The sequence below is a fragment of the Eptesicus fuscus genome, chromosome 1, assembly GCF_027574615.1.
Source record: "Eptesicus fuscus isolate TK198812 chromosome 1, DD_ASM_mEF_20220401, whole genome shotgun sequence".
Lineage (NCBI taxonomy): Eukaryota > Metazoa > Chordata > Mammalia > Chiroptera > Vespertilionidae > Eptesicus > Eptesicus fuscus.
In genome coordinates, this window is record NC_072473.1 from 130,186,628 (window position 1) to 130,202,308 (window position 15,681).

At 51.7% G+C, this 15,681-nt stretch overlaps 2 protein-coding genes across 2 annotated transcripts; one reads left to right on the top strand and one right to left on the bottom strand.

Moving 5' to 3' along the window:
• Positions 1 to 4,731: 4,731 nt before the first annotated feature.
• PCSK1N (proprotein convertase subtilisin/kexin type 1 inhibitor) lies at positions 4,732 to 9,894 on the top strand. Its single transcript, XM_054718587.1, has 3 exons — positions 4,732 to 4,880; positions 8,765 to 9,237; positions 9,482 to 9,894. Exons 1-3 carry the CDS (start codon positions 4,767 to 4,769, stop codon positions 9,675 to 9,677), a joined length of 783 nt encoding a protein of 260 aa, XP_054574562.1. The 5' UTR covers positions 4,732 to 4,766; the 3' UTR covers positions 9,678 to 9,894.
• Positions 9,895 to 11,000: 1,106 nt separating this feature from the next.
• On the bottom strand, positions 11,001 to 11,681 carry ERAS (ES cell expressed Ras). Its single transcript, XM_008158264.3, has one exon. The coding sequence runs from the start codon at positions 11,679 to 11,681 to the stop codon at positions 11,001 to 11,003; it is 681 nt and encodes a 226-aa protein (XP_008156486.1).
• Positions 11,682 to 15,681: the final 4,000 nt, after the last annotated feature.

Consider the following 15,681-nt stretch of genomic DNA (forward strand, 5'->3'; position numbering starts at 1 on the left):
CTAACTCTCTATCCCTCTCTCTTCCTCTCTGTAAAAAATCAACAAAATATATTTTTAAAAAATTAAAAATGGAACTCCCATTTGACCCAGTGATCCCACTTCTAGGAATATATCCAAAGAAACTAGAAACATCAATCAGAAAGGATATATGCACCCCTATGTTCATAGCAGCACAATTTGCCATAGCTAAGATTTGGAAACAGCCTAAGTGTCCATCAGCAGATGAGTGGATTAAAAAACTGTGGTACATCTACACAATGGAATACTACGCTGCTATAAAAAGGAAGGAACTCCTACCATTTGCAACAGCATGGATGGACCTGGAGAGCATTATGCTACACGAAATAAGCCAGTCAGAGAAAGATAAACATCACATGATCTCACTCATTTGTGGAATATAATGAACAACATAAACTGATGAACAAAAATAGAGCCAGAGAAAAAAATATTTTAGAATATAATAGAAGTAATCCTGCTATTTGCAGATTTTTAAAAAAATATATTTTATTGATTTTTTACAGAGAGGAAGAGAGAGGGATAGAGAGTTAGAAACATCGATGAGAGAGAAACATAGATCAGCTGCCTCCTGCACACCTCCCACTGGGGATGTGCCCGCAACCAAGTTACATGCCCTTGACCAGAATCGAACCTGGGACCTTTCAGGCCGCAGGCCGACGCTCTATCCACTGAGCCAAACCGGTTAGGGCTATTTGCAGATTTTTAATATTTCCTACAACTTTTGTGATATTATACTGTTAGTACAGTTTTGGTGATATTATATTTAAAATCTTTCTTTTGAAATATTAATGTTTATTGCATGTAAATGGCTAATTATTTTGTATCTACAATCTGGTAATAGATTTACTTTGTATATTGTAAAAAAATAAAAAATAAAGCTACTATAAAGCATAAAAAACTATACAGAGTTTTAAAATAACAGAGTTATTTTTTAAATATATTTTTTATTTTAAAGAGGAAAGGAGAGGGAGAGAGAGCGACAGAAACATCAATGATGAGAGAGGATCATTGGTCAGCTGCTTCCTGCATGCCATACACTGGGGATAAAACTCATAACCAGGCATGTGCCCTGACCTGGAATTGAACCAGGGCCTCCTGGTTCATAGGTTGATGCTCAACCACTGAACCGCCAGCTGAGCAATTATAGAGTTATTTAAATATGTGCAATGCGTGTCCCTGTTATTGGAAAGATGAGACACCCCGTCAGGAATACAAAAGGGAGCCATCTCCCCTATCATTTCAGGAGAAGCTTAATTCACCTGGAAAAGAAACCACAGAATATGCTCATGGCCCCTTTGGAAGTGTTTAAAAGGGCCTTGAGTCTTTGGTTCCTATCCACATCCTGCCTTTACAGTCTTTGCCAACCTGTATAATAACACCCTAATATGCAAATCAACCGAACGGCAGAATGACCAGTCACTATGATGCGTACTGACCACCAGGGGGCAGCCACTCAATGCAGGAGCTGCCCCCTGGTGGTCAGTGCGCTCCCACAGGGGGAGAGCCACTCAGCCAGAAGCTGGGCTCACGGCTGGCGAGCACAGTGGTGGTGGCTGGAGCCTCTCCCGCCTCCACTGCAGGCGGGTGGTAAGGAGCGAGGGGTCCCAGACTGCGAGAGGGTGCAGGCTGGGCTGAGGGACCCCCCAATGCATGAAATTTCGTGCACCAAGCCTCTAGTGATTACATATTGGAGGTATGACATTCAAGGGTACTTTCCCAGTGAGACCCTTAAAGTTACCCTATCACCCGACCAGGTGGCTAAATTGGTTGGAGGGCAGTCCCATACACCAAAAGGTAGCGGGTTCAATTCCTGGTCAGGGCACATATCAATTGGTTGCACCCACCACAACTGGGGACTAAACCGGCAACCCAGGCATATGTGTGAGACAACACTCCAACCAACGGGGCCACACTGGTCAAGACTGTTTATTGACCTATTGATGATAGCCATTCTGACAGGTGTAAGGTGATATTTCCCCTTCTGCAGAATTGATGTAGCTATTCATAGACCTTTATTTTTGTTGTTGTTAATCCTTATCCGTGGCTATTCTTTCTTTTTTCAAATTTCTTTATTGATTAAGGTATTAAAAATGTGTCCTTATCCCCCCCCATTGACCCCCCATCCCCCCACTCATGCCCTCACCCCCCCCCGCCACCCCGTGGATATTCGTTCCATTGATTTTTTTTAGGAAGAGTGGAAGGAGGAGGAGGAGAAAGGAGAGAGACAGAGAGAAACATCAATGTGAGAGAGACACATTTATTGGTTGATTCTTGTATGTGCCCTGATGGGGGATCAAACCCACAACCTTGGTGCATCAGGATAATGCTGTAACCAACTGAGCTACCTGGCCAGGGCCAAAGGCCTGAGGGCTTTAATTTCTTTTCTTTTTTTTTTTTCTTTAAATATATTTTATTGATTTTTTACAGAGAGGAAGGGAGAGGGATAAAGAGTGAGAAACATCGATGAGAGAGACACATCCATCAGCTGCCTCTTGCACACCCCCTACTGGGGATGTACCCGCAACCAAGGTACATGCCCTTGACCGGAATCGAACCTGGGACCCTTGAGTCCACAGGCCGACGCTCTATCCACTGAGCCAAACCGGTCAGGGCAGGGCTTTAATTTCTTGCTGGCTATGCCCTGGAGGCCACTGTCAGCTCTTAGAGGCCATCCTCAGTTCCTTACTGCACGAGGTTCCCCAAAGTGGCCACTTGCTTCATCAGAGCCAGCAAGGGAGTGAAAGTCTCCTCCCTTGAAATGACAAGATGGTTGTCTCAAACTCATCTATATATATAAAAGCCTAAGTGACCGTTTGACCGTTCCTCCAATAGCTATGATGGGCACTGACCACCAGGGGGCAGACACTCCGATTGGTAGGTTAACTTGCTGCTGGAGTCCGGCTGATTGAGACTGGACGAGACAGGCCGGACATGTCCTGGACCCCTCTCGCAGTCCCTCTCCAGCCGTCCAGCCTAATAGGGGTCCCTTGGCCTGTCCTGCGCCCTCTCGCAATCCAGGACCCCTCAGGAGATGTCGGAGAGCCACAGGCCAGGCCAAGGGACCCCACGGGTGCACAAATCCACACACCGGGCCTCTAGTTTTTAACATAATTAAATACATGTAAGCATATACTTCTGGTCACCTTAGTCATGCACACACTCAAGGGGAGGGTATTACACAAGAATGTGAATGCCAGGAGGCAAGGATCATGGGAGCCACCTTAAGCGTGTGTCCATTATACCAGCCTTGGGTATTTAATCTTCAGCTCCATAAGGAGATGCATATAATGATTTTCATTGTAAAGTTGTTTGTAATACTGAGGAGATGGAGGCAGTTAGAATCAATGGATTAGATAAACTCATAGCAACATAAATGGATCTTTCTTTTCTTCGCTTTTAATTTATGCCATGTTACCATACTTCATTTTAACTCCAAAATACAAATATCTTTATCTGATTATAACAGTAATATGTACTTATTGCAACATTTTTTTCAGACAACAGAGAAAAGTGTGAAGAAGAAAGTGACAGCCGAAACCGGTGTGGCTCAGTGGATAGAGCGTCGGCCTGCGGACTGAAGGGTCCCAGGTTCGATTCCGGTCAAGGGCATGTACATCCCTGGTGGGGGGTGTGCAGGAGGCAGCTGGTCGATGATTCTCTCTCATTGATGTTTCTAGCTCTCTATCCCTCTCCCTTCCTCTCTGTAAAAAAATCAACAAAATATATATATTTTTTTAAAAAGAAGAAAGTGACAAATCATTAGTTATCTCCCCACCCATACATCACCACTAACATTTCCTTCCCATGGATACAGTTTTACCAAGATTTTTTCCCTTTGATGTGCCATTTTAAGTGGCTTGAAATACTCTCTGGAACAAATGAATGGGTAAAACCTACCTATCTATGTATTTATATAAAAACAAATAAATACAGACAGTAAAATAAAGACAGAGGCAGTAGGAGGGTTGGAAAGAGAAAGAGAGAGGAAGAGAGGCAGGGAGAGACAGATGGCAGAGGAAGACAGTTACCACTGTGGGCACAGCAGGACAAAGAGAACCACGGAGAGCCATAGAGAGGGATGAAGATACTAGCAAAGAAATAAGGACAAGGATGGAAAGGCGCCTGTATTGAGCTCCTACTGAGTGTCATTCTTATTACAACTTTGAAGTCACTATGAGAGGCAGTTAGTAGTAACCCCTTTATGCAGGTGATGAGGCGAGCCTTAGAATGGTGGACTGACTTGTCCATGGTCGCATCAGCCGAATTGAATGAACCCAATGCCCCATAAAGGGCTTGGTCCACAGAGGCGTTCTGCAACTGTCCATCCAGGAAACAAAGTCATATATCTGCTCCTCAAGGCAGAAGAGGTGGGGACCAGACCCCCATTCCACTCATCTGAGTCCATTTTTCCAGTCTGTTTGTTAAGGCGACAGCAAGGTCTGTTGCCTGGGCAACTGCCCTCCAAGTGCCATGGCAACCGCCATCACTGTCTCCAGCTCTCCACCTTGCCCCTTGGGCATCTCCATGGAGACGGGCCGGATGGAAAGGTTGCAGGGGGAGCTCGGAGGATCGGAGGATGCGCCTGCGTCTAGTGGCGGGAGGGGGTGGGCAGGAGATGGCAGGTCCCCCCCCCCAACCCTCCACCCCGGAGTGCGCAGTCGCAGAGCACCGCAGCCTGGCCCGCTAGCCCAGGCGCTGCGCATTTGCCAGCCAGTCCGCCCGTCCGGAGCCCGGCTCGCTGGGGCAGCATGGCGGGGTCGCCACTGCTCGGCGGGCCGCGGGCCGGGGGCGTCGGCCTTCTGGTCCTGCTGCTGCTGGGCTTACTTCGGCCGCCCGCCGCTCTCTGCGCCCGGCCCGTAAAGGTGCGACCCCGGGGCGGGCAGTGGGGGTGGGGAGGATGCTACCCCAGCCTCGCTGGCCCCGGCTCCCCGGATGTGCGGAGACATCTGTGAGGGTGGCCCGGGGTCCGGCCGCCAGGGCCAGGCTGGGTCCCTGGGGATTCGTGGGGGGATGGGGGGGGGGGGCGGCAGTCTCTTGGGCTCAGCCCGCAGCCGCGCCCTGCCCATCCCTCCCCGCCCGGCGCCCGTGGCGCTGTCCATGGGACCAGCACCTATTACGGGAAGGGATGCGCGCATGGATGTGTGTGCGCGTGTGATGTGATGACAGGCGGTGAGGTGTGGGGTCCTTGTGTGTGTCCTTTGATGTGAGCGCTTCCGAGGGCCCACACAAAGGTGTCGTTCATGCGTCCGGGTGTGCAGTGCGCGGGAATGGTGCCTGCCGGGGGTGCTTCTGTGTGCCTTTTCTTAGTCACACCCTGTGTATGTTTGCGAATCCTACAGCAATGACGTGACCTTTGGGCGTGTCTGTGTTTGTGTGTGTGTGTGTGTGTGCGCGCGCGCGCACGCGTGTGTGATTTCGGTTTTGCTCGGGAGGGCGTGATCTTCGCATCCCCGTGTCCATTTCGGTTCTGTTAGACCGAGTGACTAAGATGTTGGGCGTGTGTTCGTTTTCTGCCCGTGTCTTTGTGCAGCTATGTCGTTGCGGAAAGAGGGGTCATGTCTCTGCTGCATTGTGTCTTTGGGGGGGGGTGTGTCCTTGCATCTGGATAGCTTGGCCATTGTCACAGCATGAGCAGCCATGCGTGAATGCGTGCAGTTCTTTTCCCGTGCATGTGGCAGTGCTGCATTGCATATGTGACATCTCAAGGCCTGCCAGTCCATGTGTGTGTGTGTGAGGCTGTGATTGCTGCTGATTGTGATTCCTTGGCGGCTGAGGGGTGGTGGATGCCAAGGGCACTTGGGTCACAGCCTCCTCTAACTCTTCAGAGCTGGAGGATTTCAAAAACTAATCAATATTGTATCTATGACATAATATAATTAACATATATGTTCAATGGAAGGAATAACGAGAAAATAACCCCCATGGGTATCTACCACTCAGGTTAAGAAACAGAACGTGACCAAAGAAGCCCCTCTCTTCCATAGTAACGATCCAACATTTCCTGTTCTTTGATCCCTTACTTTTGTGTGTATCTTATGACATATGCAATATCTTGTTTAGTTTTTCCTCATGGAAATGGAATCATAGCGGTTCTGGTCTCTGGTCATCACTAGGAAGTCATTAGGTGACTTAGACTTAGGTATCTCCAGGGGAATTCGTTTTCTCTCTCTACACTGGTTGTGAGATAACCTCCACATTGAAGTGTGTGGCTCTAATTCATTTTTAATCCTTTTTATTTATTGATTTTAGAGAGAGGGAGGGAGGAGGGAGAGAGAGAAAGAGAGAGTCATTGATTTGCCCTAACCCGCAACCTTGGCATATTGGGATGCTGCTCTAACCAGGGTCTATAATTCATTGTTTATTGCTGCATAATATTCTCTCCTATGAGTATATCATTAGTATATGAGTGCCTTGGCCAGGTCGATCAGTTGGTTAGAGCGTTGTCCTGCTACACCAAGGTTTCGGGTTCAATCCCTGCTCAGAGCACACATGAGAATTAACCAACGAATGCATAAAGAAATGGAGCAACAGATCCCTCTCTCTGAAAAATCAATAAACAGAAAAATTTGAAAAGCATATGAGTATACCATGGCTTATGGATGCATGCTACGCTGGAGTGTAATACCCCAGGAGCGGGTCAGAGGAGACGTACATCATTTTAGACATTGCCGAAATGCTCTTCGAAGTTATTTTGGCAATTGATTGCCAACCAGCAACGTATGAGAGTTTCCATTTTTTTTTTTGCACGTCCATGCCAACGTTGGGCATTATTAGACTTTTAGCCTTTTTAAAATATATATATTTTATTGACTTTTTACAGAGAGGAAGGAAGAGGGATAGAAAGCTAGAAACATTGATGAGAGAGAAACATCAACCAGCCGCCTCCTGCACACCCCCCACTGGGGATGTGCCCACAACCAAGGTACATGCCCCTGACCGGAATTGAACCTGGGACCCTCCAGTCTGCAGGCTGATGCTCTATCCACTGAGCCAAACCGGTTAGGGCAAGACTTTTTGCCTTTTTAGCAACTTTTTGGCTGTGTTATGCATCATATCTCACTGGTATTTTAATTTGCACTTTCCTGATTACTACTTAAGTTTACTATGTTTCATATGTTTAGTGACTGTTTTTGTTTCCTTTGTGAAATACTTGATCATGAGTTTTGCCTGCTTCTTATTGCTTTTAAATGTTCTTTGAATATTGGATACTAACCTTTTATTTGGTTTGTGTTGCAGGCATCTTCTCCCACTCTGGCTTACTTTCGGTTCTTCTTCTTCTTTTTTTTAAATATATATATTTTATTGATTTCAGAGAGGAAGGAGAGGGAGAGAGAGATAGAAACATCAATGACGAGAGAGAATTATTGATCGGCTGCCTCCAGCATGCCCCCTACTGGGGATCAAGCCCACAACCCGGGCATGTGCCCTTGGCCGGAATCGAACCTGGGACCCCTCAGTCCGCAGGCTGACGCTCTATCCATTGAGCCAAACCAGCCAGGGCATGGTTCTTATTTTTACAGTTAACTTTATTTTATTGTATTGATTTTAGAGTGAGAGACAGAAACGTCGACATGAGAGAGAAACAGGGATGGGCTGTCTACTGCATGCGCCAGAGTGGGAATTGAACCCGCTACCTTTTGGTGTACTGGACGATGCTCCAACCAACACAGCCACTGGCCAGGGCTACTTCTCATTCTTTTTACGGTGTCTTCAGACAAAAAGAAAATCTCAATTTTAATGTAGTCAAATTTCTTTCTTTTCCGTTTTCTCAAATTTGGGTCAGTTGTTCCTGCATGCTTTATTGCAGAAGTCTGAGCTGTCCCCGCTGCCCTGCAGTGCCACCTCTGTCATGCAGCATGTGTCAGTATGTGTGCATCTGTGTCTATGCTCTCTTCAGCCCTCTTGTTTCCTGTGCTGTGTCTAATCTTCTGTTTCCGTTTAGTTGTTTAGTTTTTAATTTGATTTAAAATATATCCTGAGATGTTCTAGAACCTGGATCTTTATTTCTCAAATCTTCATTCATAGCCAGTTTGATGTCCTGGCTCGTACTTGCGATACCCTCTTTTATTTCTTTAAACTGATTGAAATTATATCAAAACTGAACTGCAAATTCGTCACCTGGATAATTTATTCTACAGATAGACTTGCATACATGCCAAATGATATATGAACACCATTATTCGTTCCAGCATCATTTATAAGACAGCAAAAGATTGGAAACACCCCAAATGTTCATCCATTGAAGACTGGTTAAATATTGTACATCCACACAAAATGGATTCAATGCAGAAGGTGGGGGGAGGGCGGGGAGACAAAAAAGAAAAAAGAAAAAAGAAAGAAAGGATGTTTTTAAGGGACTGATGTAGATCCAGATTCCCAAAAGCAAGGTGTGAAGTCTGCTACCTTTTGGGTAAAACAAGTGGATAATGGGAGCCTATAAAATGCAAATATAGGTTCCCATTGTCCCCAATATTAACATAGAAAAGTCTATAGCTGTTTTATCTGCCATTTTTCCAGAAGCCCTGGGGCAAGTTCTGAATCACTAGGAAATTGCTATGTGTGTGTGTGTGTGTGTTGGGGGGGGGGGGGATCTAGGGGTCTTTTGTGGTCTTAAGTGTGCCTGGAGATATTTGGGGGTCTCCAGTGGCTTTAGGGGTGCCTGGGTATATTTGAGGAGCCACGGTGCCTTTGGAGACCCCCGGGTTTGGGGTCCCTGGCCTGATGGGCGCCCTTTGTCTTTCCGCAGGAGCCCCGCGGCCTGGGCGCAGCCTCGGCGCCCTTGGGTGAGGCCGGGGTCCCCAGGCGCTTCCGACGGGCGGCGGCTCGGGGCGAGGCGGCGGAGGCGGTGCAGGAGCTGGCCCGGGTGCTGGCGCACCTGCTGGAGGCCGAACGGCAGGAGCGGGCGCGGGCCGAGGCGCAGGAAGCCGAGGACCAGCAGGCGCGCGTCCTGGCGCAGCTGTTGCGCCTGTGGGGCGCCCCCCGCACCCCCGACCCGGCCGCGGGCCTGGAGGACGATCCGGACGCGCCCGCCGCGCAGCTGGCCCGCGCCCTGCTCCGCGCGCGCCTGGACCCCGCCGCCCTGGCCGCGCAGCTGGCTCCCGCCCCCGTCCCTGCCGCGGCGCTCCGACCCCGGCCCCCGATCTACGACGATGGCCCCGCGGGCCCCGAGGCTGAGGACGACGGGGACGACACGTCTGATGTGGACCCTGAACTGCTGAGGTAGCGGGCGCGGGGATGGGCGGGCGCCTGCATCCCGGGCGAACACGTGGGTTCTGGGACCCTGGGAGGGAGGAAGGCCCTGGACCAGGGTGTGGGTATAGAGATAGATGTCTGGCTGGGGACTTCGAAGCCTGGTGTTTTTTTTTTTTTTGGGGGGGGGACAGTATGGGGTTGCAGGGCCGTCTGGGTCCTAGGGCCGGGGCGTTGATAAGCCCACACACCCGTCCGTCCTGCTCCCCTGCAGGTACCTGCTGGGGCGGATCCTCACGGGAAGCCCGGATTCCGATGGTGTGGCTGCCCAGCGCCGCCGCCTCCGCCGCGCCGCCGCCGACCAGGACCTGGGCCCCGATGTGCCACCTGATGGGGTGCTGGGGGCCCTGCTGCGCGTGAAGCGCCTGGAGACCCCCGCGCCCCAGGCGCGCCGCCTCTTGCCGCCCTGAGCACCGCCGGGGATCCTGCTCGCCCTCGGGTCCAGGGCCACCCCTCACCCCGCCCCCGACACCCCAACTCCTCAAAGGCGTGACTGCTCCCCCCCGCCAGCGAGGGCCCTTGACCACCCCTCCCCCGACACCCGACTGCTGCCCGCTCCTCCCCCAACACCCTGATGGCTCCTCAGCCGCTGGCTGGGCTGCTGCTCCGCCAGCGAGGACCCATGGCCGCCCCTCCCCCGACACCCGCAGGTCCGCGGCCCCCCCCCCCCCAGCCGTAGTTACTGCCCTCAGAACGCCCCAAGATAGCCACCCCGGGCCCCACAATAAATAAGATCTAAAGCAGCTATGCATTGTCTCAGTGGCAGTTTCTAGGGGTTGGTAATGGCCGCTCTTTTTTCTTTTTCTTTTTTTTTGATGGCCCCCTCGCCTTGGTCTGACTCTTTAGAGACCCCTTCTTTGGTCTGTGCCCCATTTCTAGGCCTCACTCGGGCTTTGGTGCCACTTTCCAGCTACCAGCATAAGAGAAAGGGAGTGGGCTGCAAAGCCAGGGCTCAGCCCTCCCCACCCATTCACATGCTGGCACTGAGCAGTACCAGAAATGGGTCAAGGTAGAATGATAGGACATAGCTTACATTTGTTAGCTTGACTTGTAATGTTTACATATTTCCATTGTATCGAACCCACCCTATCTGTATTGCCTGGTTCTGGAGATCCTGGGAGTCGGTGTTGGTAGCTGGTCTGTGGTCATGGCCTTTGCCTTGGCTATTTCCTCTGCCCCTAGTTATCTGCGAGTTTGTGCTTAAATGTCACCTACTCAATAAGGCTTTCCTTGACCTCCCTGTCATGCTTTATCCCTTCATCCGCCTTTAATACATAGCCGTATGTCATACAAGGGCAGGGATTGTGTGTGTGTGTGTGTGTGTGTGTGTGTGTGTGTGTGTGTGTGCCTCTACATCCTTTGCACCCAAAGCCAGGCCTGGCACAGAGCGGGCTCCCCCACATTTCTTGAATGAAAGAGCTCTCACAATTCAACTACCATTCTAACCAGTTTCACACCCACCCACATAATGCTTGGCATGGAGGCAGCTTTGAAACCTGAGAGAGAACACCATTTATTTCATTTTCCACAAAATCTCTGAACTTGACAAGACATAACCAACAGTATGTTCCACATTACCAAAAAGCCCACCACCGAACGAAAACCGCCCCAGAAGAGGGGTCCATCTATCCTAAATACACCCGGTGTCCCACACAGCTAGTCTTGGGGTTCTCCTAGCAAGGAAGCATCCCCCCCTGGCCTGGGGGATGGTCCATGTTTCTTGATCAAGACCTTCAGGCCACAGAGCAGCCGCAGTGGCACGTGGTCTTCTGCTGGCGGGACTTAGTCTCAGCCTCCTTTGCCACGGCCTCCTGAACCTTCTGGATCTCGTGGATGAGCAGGGCGAAGGCCTCCTCTACGCCTTGCCGCGTTTTGGCTGAGGTCTCCACGAAGGGGGCCCCCCAGCTCTTGGCCAGAGCTACGGCCGCAGCATGAGCATCTCCAGCGGTGGTCACAAGGTCGCACTTGTTGCCCACGAGGACCAGGGGCCGGGTATAGTGAGGGCCCCAGGTGGCCCGCATCTGCTGCAGCTGGGTTAGAGATGACGGGTCATCCAGGGCGAAGACACCCAACACACCATCCCCAACAGCCAGGCACTGGTCACGCAGGGCCTTGTGAGTGGGCTGCCCGGCTGTATCCAGCACATTCAGAATGTAGCCGCCGTGGTCCAGGGTCACCTCCTTCCAGTAGGAATCCTGGATCGTGGGGTCGTGGTCTTCCACAAAGCACTGGTGGTTCAGCTGGATGGTCAGTGCACTCTTGCCCACCCCACTCGCGCCCACCACCACCGCCTTGTACTCGGGCAGCTGCTGGCCCCTGGAAGGTGCCGGAGCCTTGCGACTCTCCTCCTGGGTGCCAGGGCTCCAGGTGCCCAGGCCCAGATCAAGCATGCTAGGCTTTTTGGGGCGCGCCATGCTCAGGGAAGAGATGCAGACAGAAGGCCCTGCGACTGGGAAGAGAAGAAAGACAATAGGGGGGGGGCGGGGGCCAGGCAGTAGCAGTTTAGGTGAGGAGACCATGGGGGCCAGGGGCAGCTGGGGTCACTGAGTCAACATTTGCTGCGTGCCCAGTGTGTGCTAATCACCTTCTAGTATGCTATACACATTATTTATATTATTTTCTTCCATTCCCTTCTACTACATAAGCTCTGTGAAGGCAGGGGTTTTCGAAACAGCTTTGTTGAGATAGTTTATATACCATAAAGTTAACCTAGTTAAAGTGTACAATCAATGACTCAGTATATTCACGGAGTTGGGCAACCATCAGCAATCTAATTTTAGAACATTTTCTTCACCCCAAAAGGGACCCCCCCCCCCCCGGCCCGTTAGCTGTCCTGCCGCACTCCAGAGGGATGGATGGCAGGGATTTCGTTGGCTTGGTTTTGAGTTTTTAACTGTTGAACCCCAGCCCAGCACAATGCCTGTCATACAGTAAGAGCTGAGCAATATTCCTGCCTCCCGCCCCCCCCCTCCCCCGGGAGTATATGTTCTAAAAGGTGGGGACAATGAACCAAATAAATAAGCAAATTATGAGGTCTGTAAGCCATTGTCTAAAATTCAGTCTTTATTACCTATTCAACATACCGCTACCAGGAACCTACTGTGTGGCAAAGTGGGGGGAAATTCATTAACAAACCTTGGCCCTCAAAAATGTGACGATGTAGTCAGGAAGCCAGAAAACAACAAAGATATGTCAGCAACAGGTGGTAAGCATGCAGAGGTGCTTGGTTAATGTTAGCATGTTTGTTATGATTCAATTTTCATTCATTACTTCGAGAAGCTCCTGGCATACCGGGCATGGCGACGGACGTGGGAATGGGGGTAGTGGGAGGTGTGGGGGTGGGTATGGGGCAGTGAACAAAATAAAGTCCCTGCCCTTGGGAGGATTAGATTCTAAAAGTGAGAAAGAGACCGTAAAGAAGATAAGCAAGTAAATCACCAAGCAATTAGAAGAGCATGGGCACACAGCAGGCGCTCAGTGAAATGAGTGTTATCTATTAACAGCAAGTCACCATTAACTCATTCAATACACATCGTGATCTCAGTTCAGTGTGTGGCCGCAGGAAATGCATCTTAATGGCTGCTCTCCCAGGAAACCCAGGAGCAATGGCAGTTTGGGGGTAGATGTGTGTGTGGGGGGGTTCTGTTGAGTTTCGGAGCCAGAGGTCAGTAAGGTCCAGCTGTGTGGTCCTCAGCCCAGCCAGAGAGATCCCTGAACAGTTATTGGATGCGCTCACCCGGAAAGGGGGGCATGGTGAGGAAAGAGTTAAACAGGACAGAGGTCTGGGGGTCCCCAACGTTGGGGAGACAGAAAGAGGGAGAAGATTTAGCTCCGAGGACAAACTGGGAGGAGCGGGTGAGGGCGGTGGATGTGGCAAGGAGAGGTCGGATTCTGGTATATTCCGAAGGTGGAATTAACTGGCAGGTGAAATTCAGAGGCAGGGGAGGGGGTCAAGGATGACTCCTCAGCTTGGGGCCTGGGCAGATGGAAATCTGAGGGTTCCATTATTTGAGGGTGGGGCCATTTGGGATGGGCTCTTCCCGCTTGGCAAGTCGCCATGGCTGTGACTATGATCCTAAAAGCCTAGGTATTATTTACGGAGACCCCATCTACCTGCCGGCCATGCCAACACCCAGGCCTCCTGACACCCTGGTGAGGAGGGGGCGATCATCAGCGCAGCCACTCTCTCCGTGAGGAGCCTGAGGTCCCACAGCCCATCAGAGATCACCAGAAGACAGGTCTCACCTTCGCAACCACTTGCTGCGCCAAGTGCTATTGGAGTGTCATTATGGGGTTCTGGAGACCCGGAGACCCCCCTCCCCCACCCCATCGCACCCCACCCCCATCCCCGCTGCCAGGACCGCATCCTTTGTGTGTCCTTTGTGTTCGCCTAACTACCTGTGGGGGGTGGGTTGGGGGTGGCAGATTCGGGGAGAGTGGGGGGTGGGGGGACCACCCCAATGGGAGCCCTTACAAGCCCCCTTAAAGGGCTAGTGCGGGACAGCCTCCACCGTCCTTCCCCGCGACTAAGCCAGGTGCAGTGGGAAGTTTGGGGCAGGGAGGAGTGACTCCCCAATTTGACCCTAAAGCCCTGACCTGGTGCTCAGCCTGGACCATCTCGGCCAGTTTGTCCTTAGGCGGGCCAGGCTAGGGCACGGACCCCTCGCCCTGAGGCTGGGGCTGCGGGTTCGCAGCCCCGTTCCCGCCGGCACGGCCCCGGCCCAGCTCGGCCTCCACAAAGCCGGAGGCCGGAGGGGCTGGGATGTGGGGGCTGGCCCCCTGAGGAGAAGCGGCAGGAGAGGAAGGGTCCCCGTAAAGACCACCTACAGCCCTAGGTGGAGAGCCCTCCCAGGTCGGGGCTGGGCTTGGTTGAGGGCCCGGCCAGCGGCTCACCTCAGTCCGGGAGAGGAGTTGGCGCTGGGACCCGAACTCGCTGCAGCTCTGACAGGACCAACAGTGGAAGAGGTGCAGCACTAACCCCGGAGCAGAGAGCGGGGGGCGGGGGATACGCATGCGCCTGGCCCGCCCTCAGGCCCCTCCACCGGCAGCTCCCCTCCCCTCGCCTCGCCCCCCGCCCGGAGTGAGAGGGTGAGCGCAGGTCTTGCCCCGGCCGGCTGGTGCCGCCAAGGAAGTCTGGTTGGGGTGCGCTGCCTGAGGCCAGACCTCCGCGCGCGCGTGTACCCTCTGCGTGGGGCTGCGCCTCGCCCTTACCTTGCCCCGATTAGGGCTGCGGTTTTGGGTTTTTAGTGTATTTGGGATGTCGGGTTTTTGACTTGAGTGGCTAGACTTTGGGAAATGTTTGGGGAGGGCCTCTTTGAGGCCATGGAGCCTGCTCTGTCACAAGCAGGCTTTTTTGGTAGCTTGGGAGAGGGTTGTCTGTTCCTGGAGGGAAAGAGGTGCCACAGAGCGTCATGTCCGTTCCTGGAGGGAAAGAGTGGCAGAGGAGTGGTTATTCTGTCAGGGCATAAAGAACCTGGTATGAGGTGGACATGTGCCAAGGCTAAAACATTCCCCAGACTCCCTTGCAGCTATCATAGTCAGTTCTGACCAATGAGATATAAGCAGGGGTTACTGGAGGGGGCATCCAAAATGTTCCTTAAAGGAAGGACTGAGCTAGCCACAGCTCCCTTCCCCTTCCCCATTCTTCTTGACTGGGTGGGGCTCTGGTGATCATTTTGGGGCCATAATGTGGCCCTGAAGAAAAGTCCAGAAAACCTCAGCCTTGGACTTTTGCCAAATTCTCATGTGGGAGAAATAAAACCTCCAAATTATCCTCCAATTCCCAGCCCTTGGTTCATAGTAGGTATTCCTTCCCCCAAGAAGCTACTACCCATGATTACAAAATTCAAGTATGTTAAACCTGGACACACCCCTCATCCAAATCAGGACAAAAAGACAGGTGGGGAGACTGAGGCCTGCTGAGGACACTTCCTGATAGTTTTCTTGCCTTCTCAGCCCAGGGTGTAGCTGGGACTGGCTGTGAGGCTCCTATTTCTAAGGCACTTGTTTCCTCACGGATTCTACCATTTAATCTATAGTGGAGCCAGTCAAACTGCTCTATTTCCAGTTAGCTTTTTGGGTGCTGGCTGGGCAGGGGGTTGACCTGACAAACACCCATGCCTTCATTTCCTCTATACTCATCAGCCCCGTTGGCCAGGAGTGTGGGTTCTCCTCTCACTCATGATTAAAAGGCTTTCTCCAGCCCTGGTCGGTGTGGCTCAGTTGGTTGAGCATCGTCCTGTGTACTGAAAGGTTGCGGGTTCAATTCCTGGTCGGGGCATATGACTGGGTTGTGTGCTTGATACCCCACAGGGGGCATGCAGGAGGCATCCGATCGATGTTTCTCTCTCCCCCTTCCTTGTTCTCTAAAAATCAATAAGAATACTTAATAAAAAAGGCTTCCTCCAGGTTTTG

Coding starts and splice junctions, on each gene's coding strand:
- PCSK1N (XM_054718587.1), top strand. CDS start 4,767: ATGGCGGGGTCGCCACTGCTCGGCGGGCCGCGGGCCGGGGGCGTCGGC. Junction 4,881..8,764: donor TCTGCGCCCGGCCCGTAAAG/GTGCGACCCCGG, acceptor GTCTTTCCGCAG/GAGCCCCGCGGCCTGGGCGC. Junction 9,238..9,481: donor GTGGACCCTGAACTGCTGAG/GTAGCGGGCGCG, acceptor GCTCCCCTGCAG/GTACCTGCTGGGGCGGATCC.
- ERAS (XM_008158264.3), bottom strand. CDS start 11,681: ATGGCGCGCCCCAAAAAGCCTAGCATGCTTGATCTGGGCCTGGGCACC.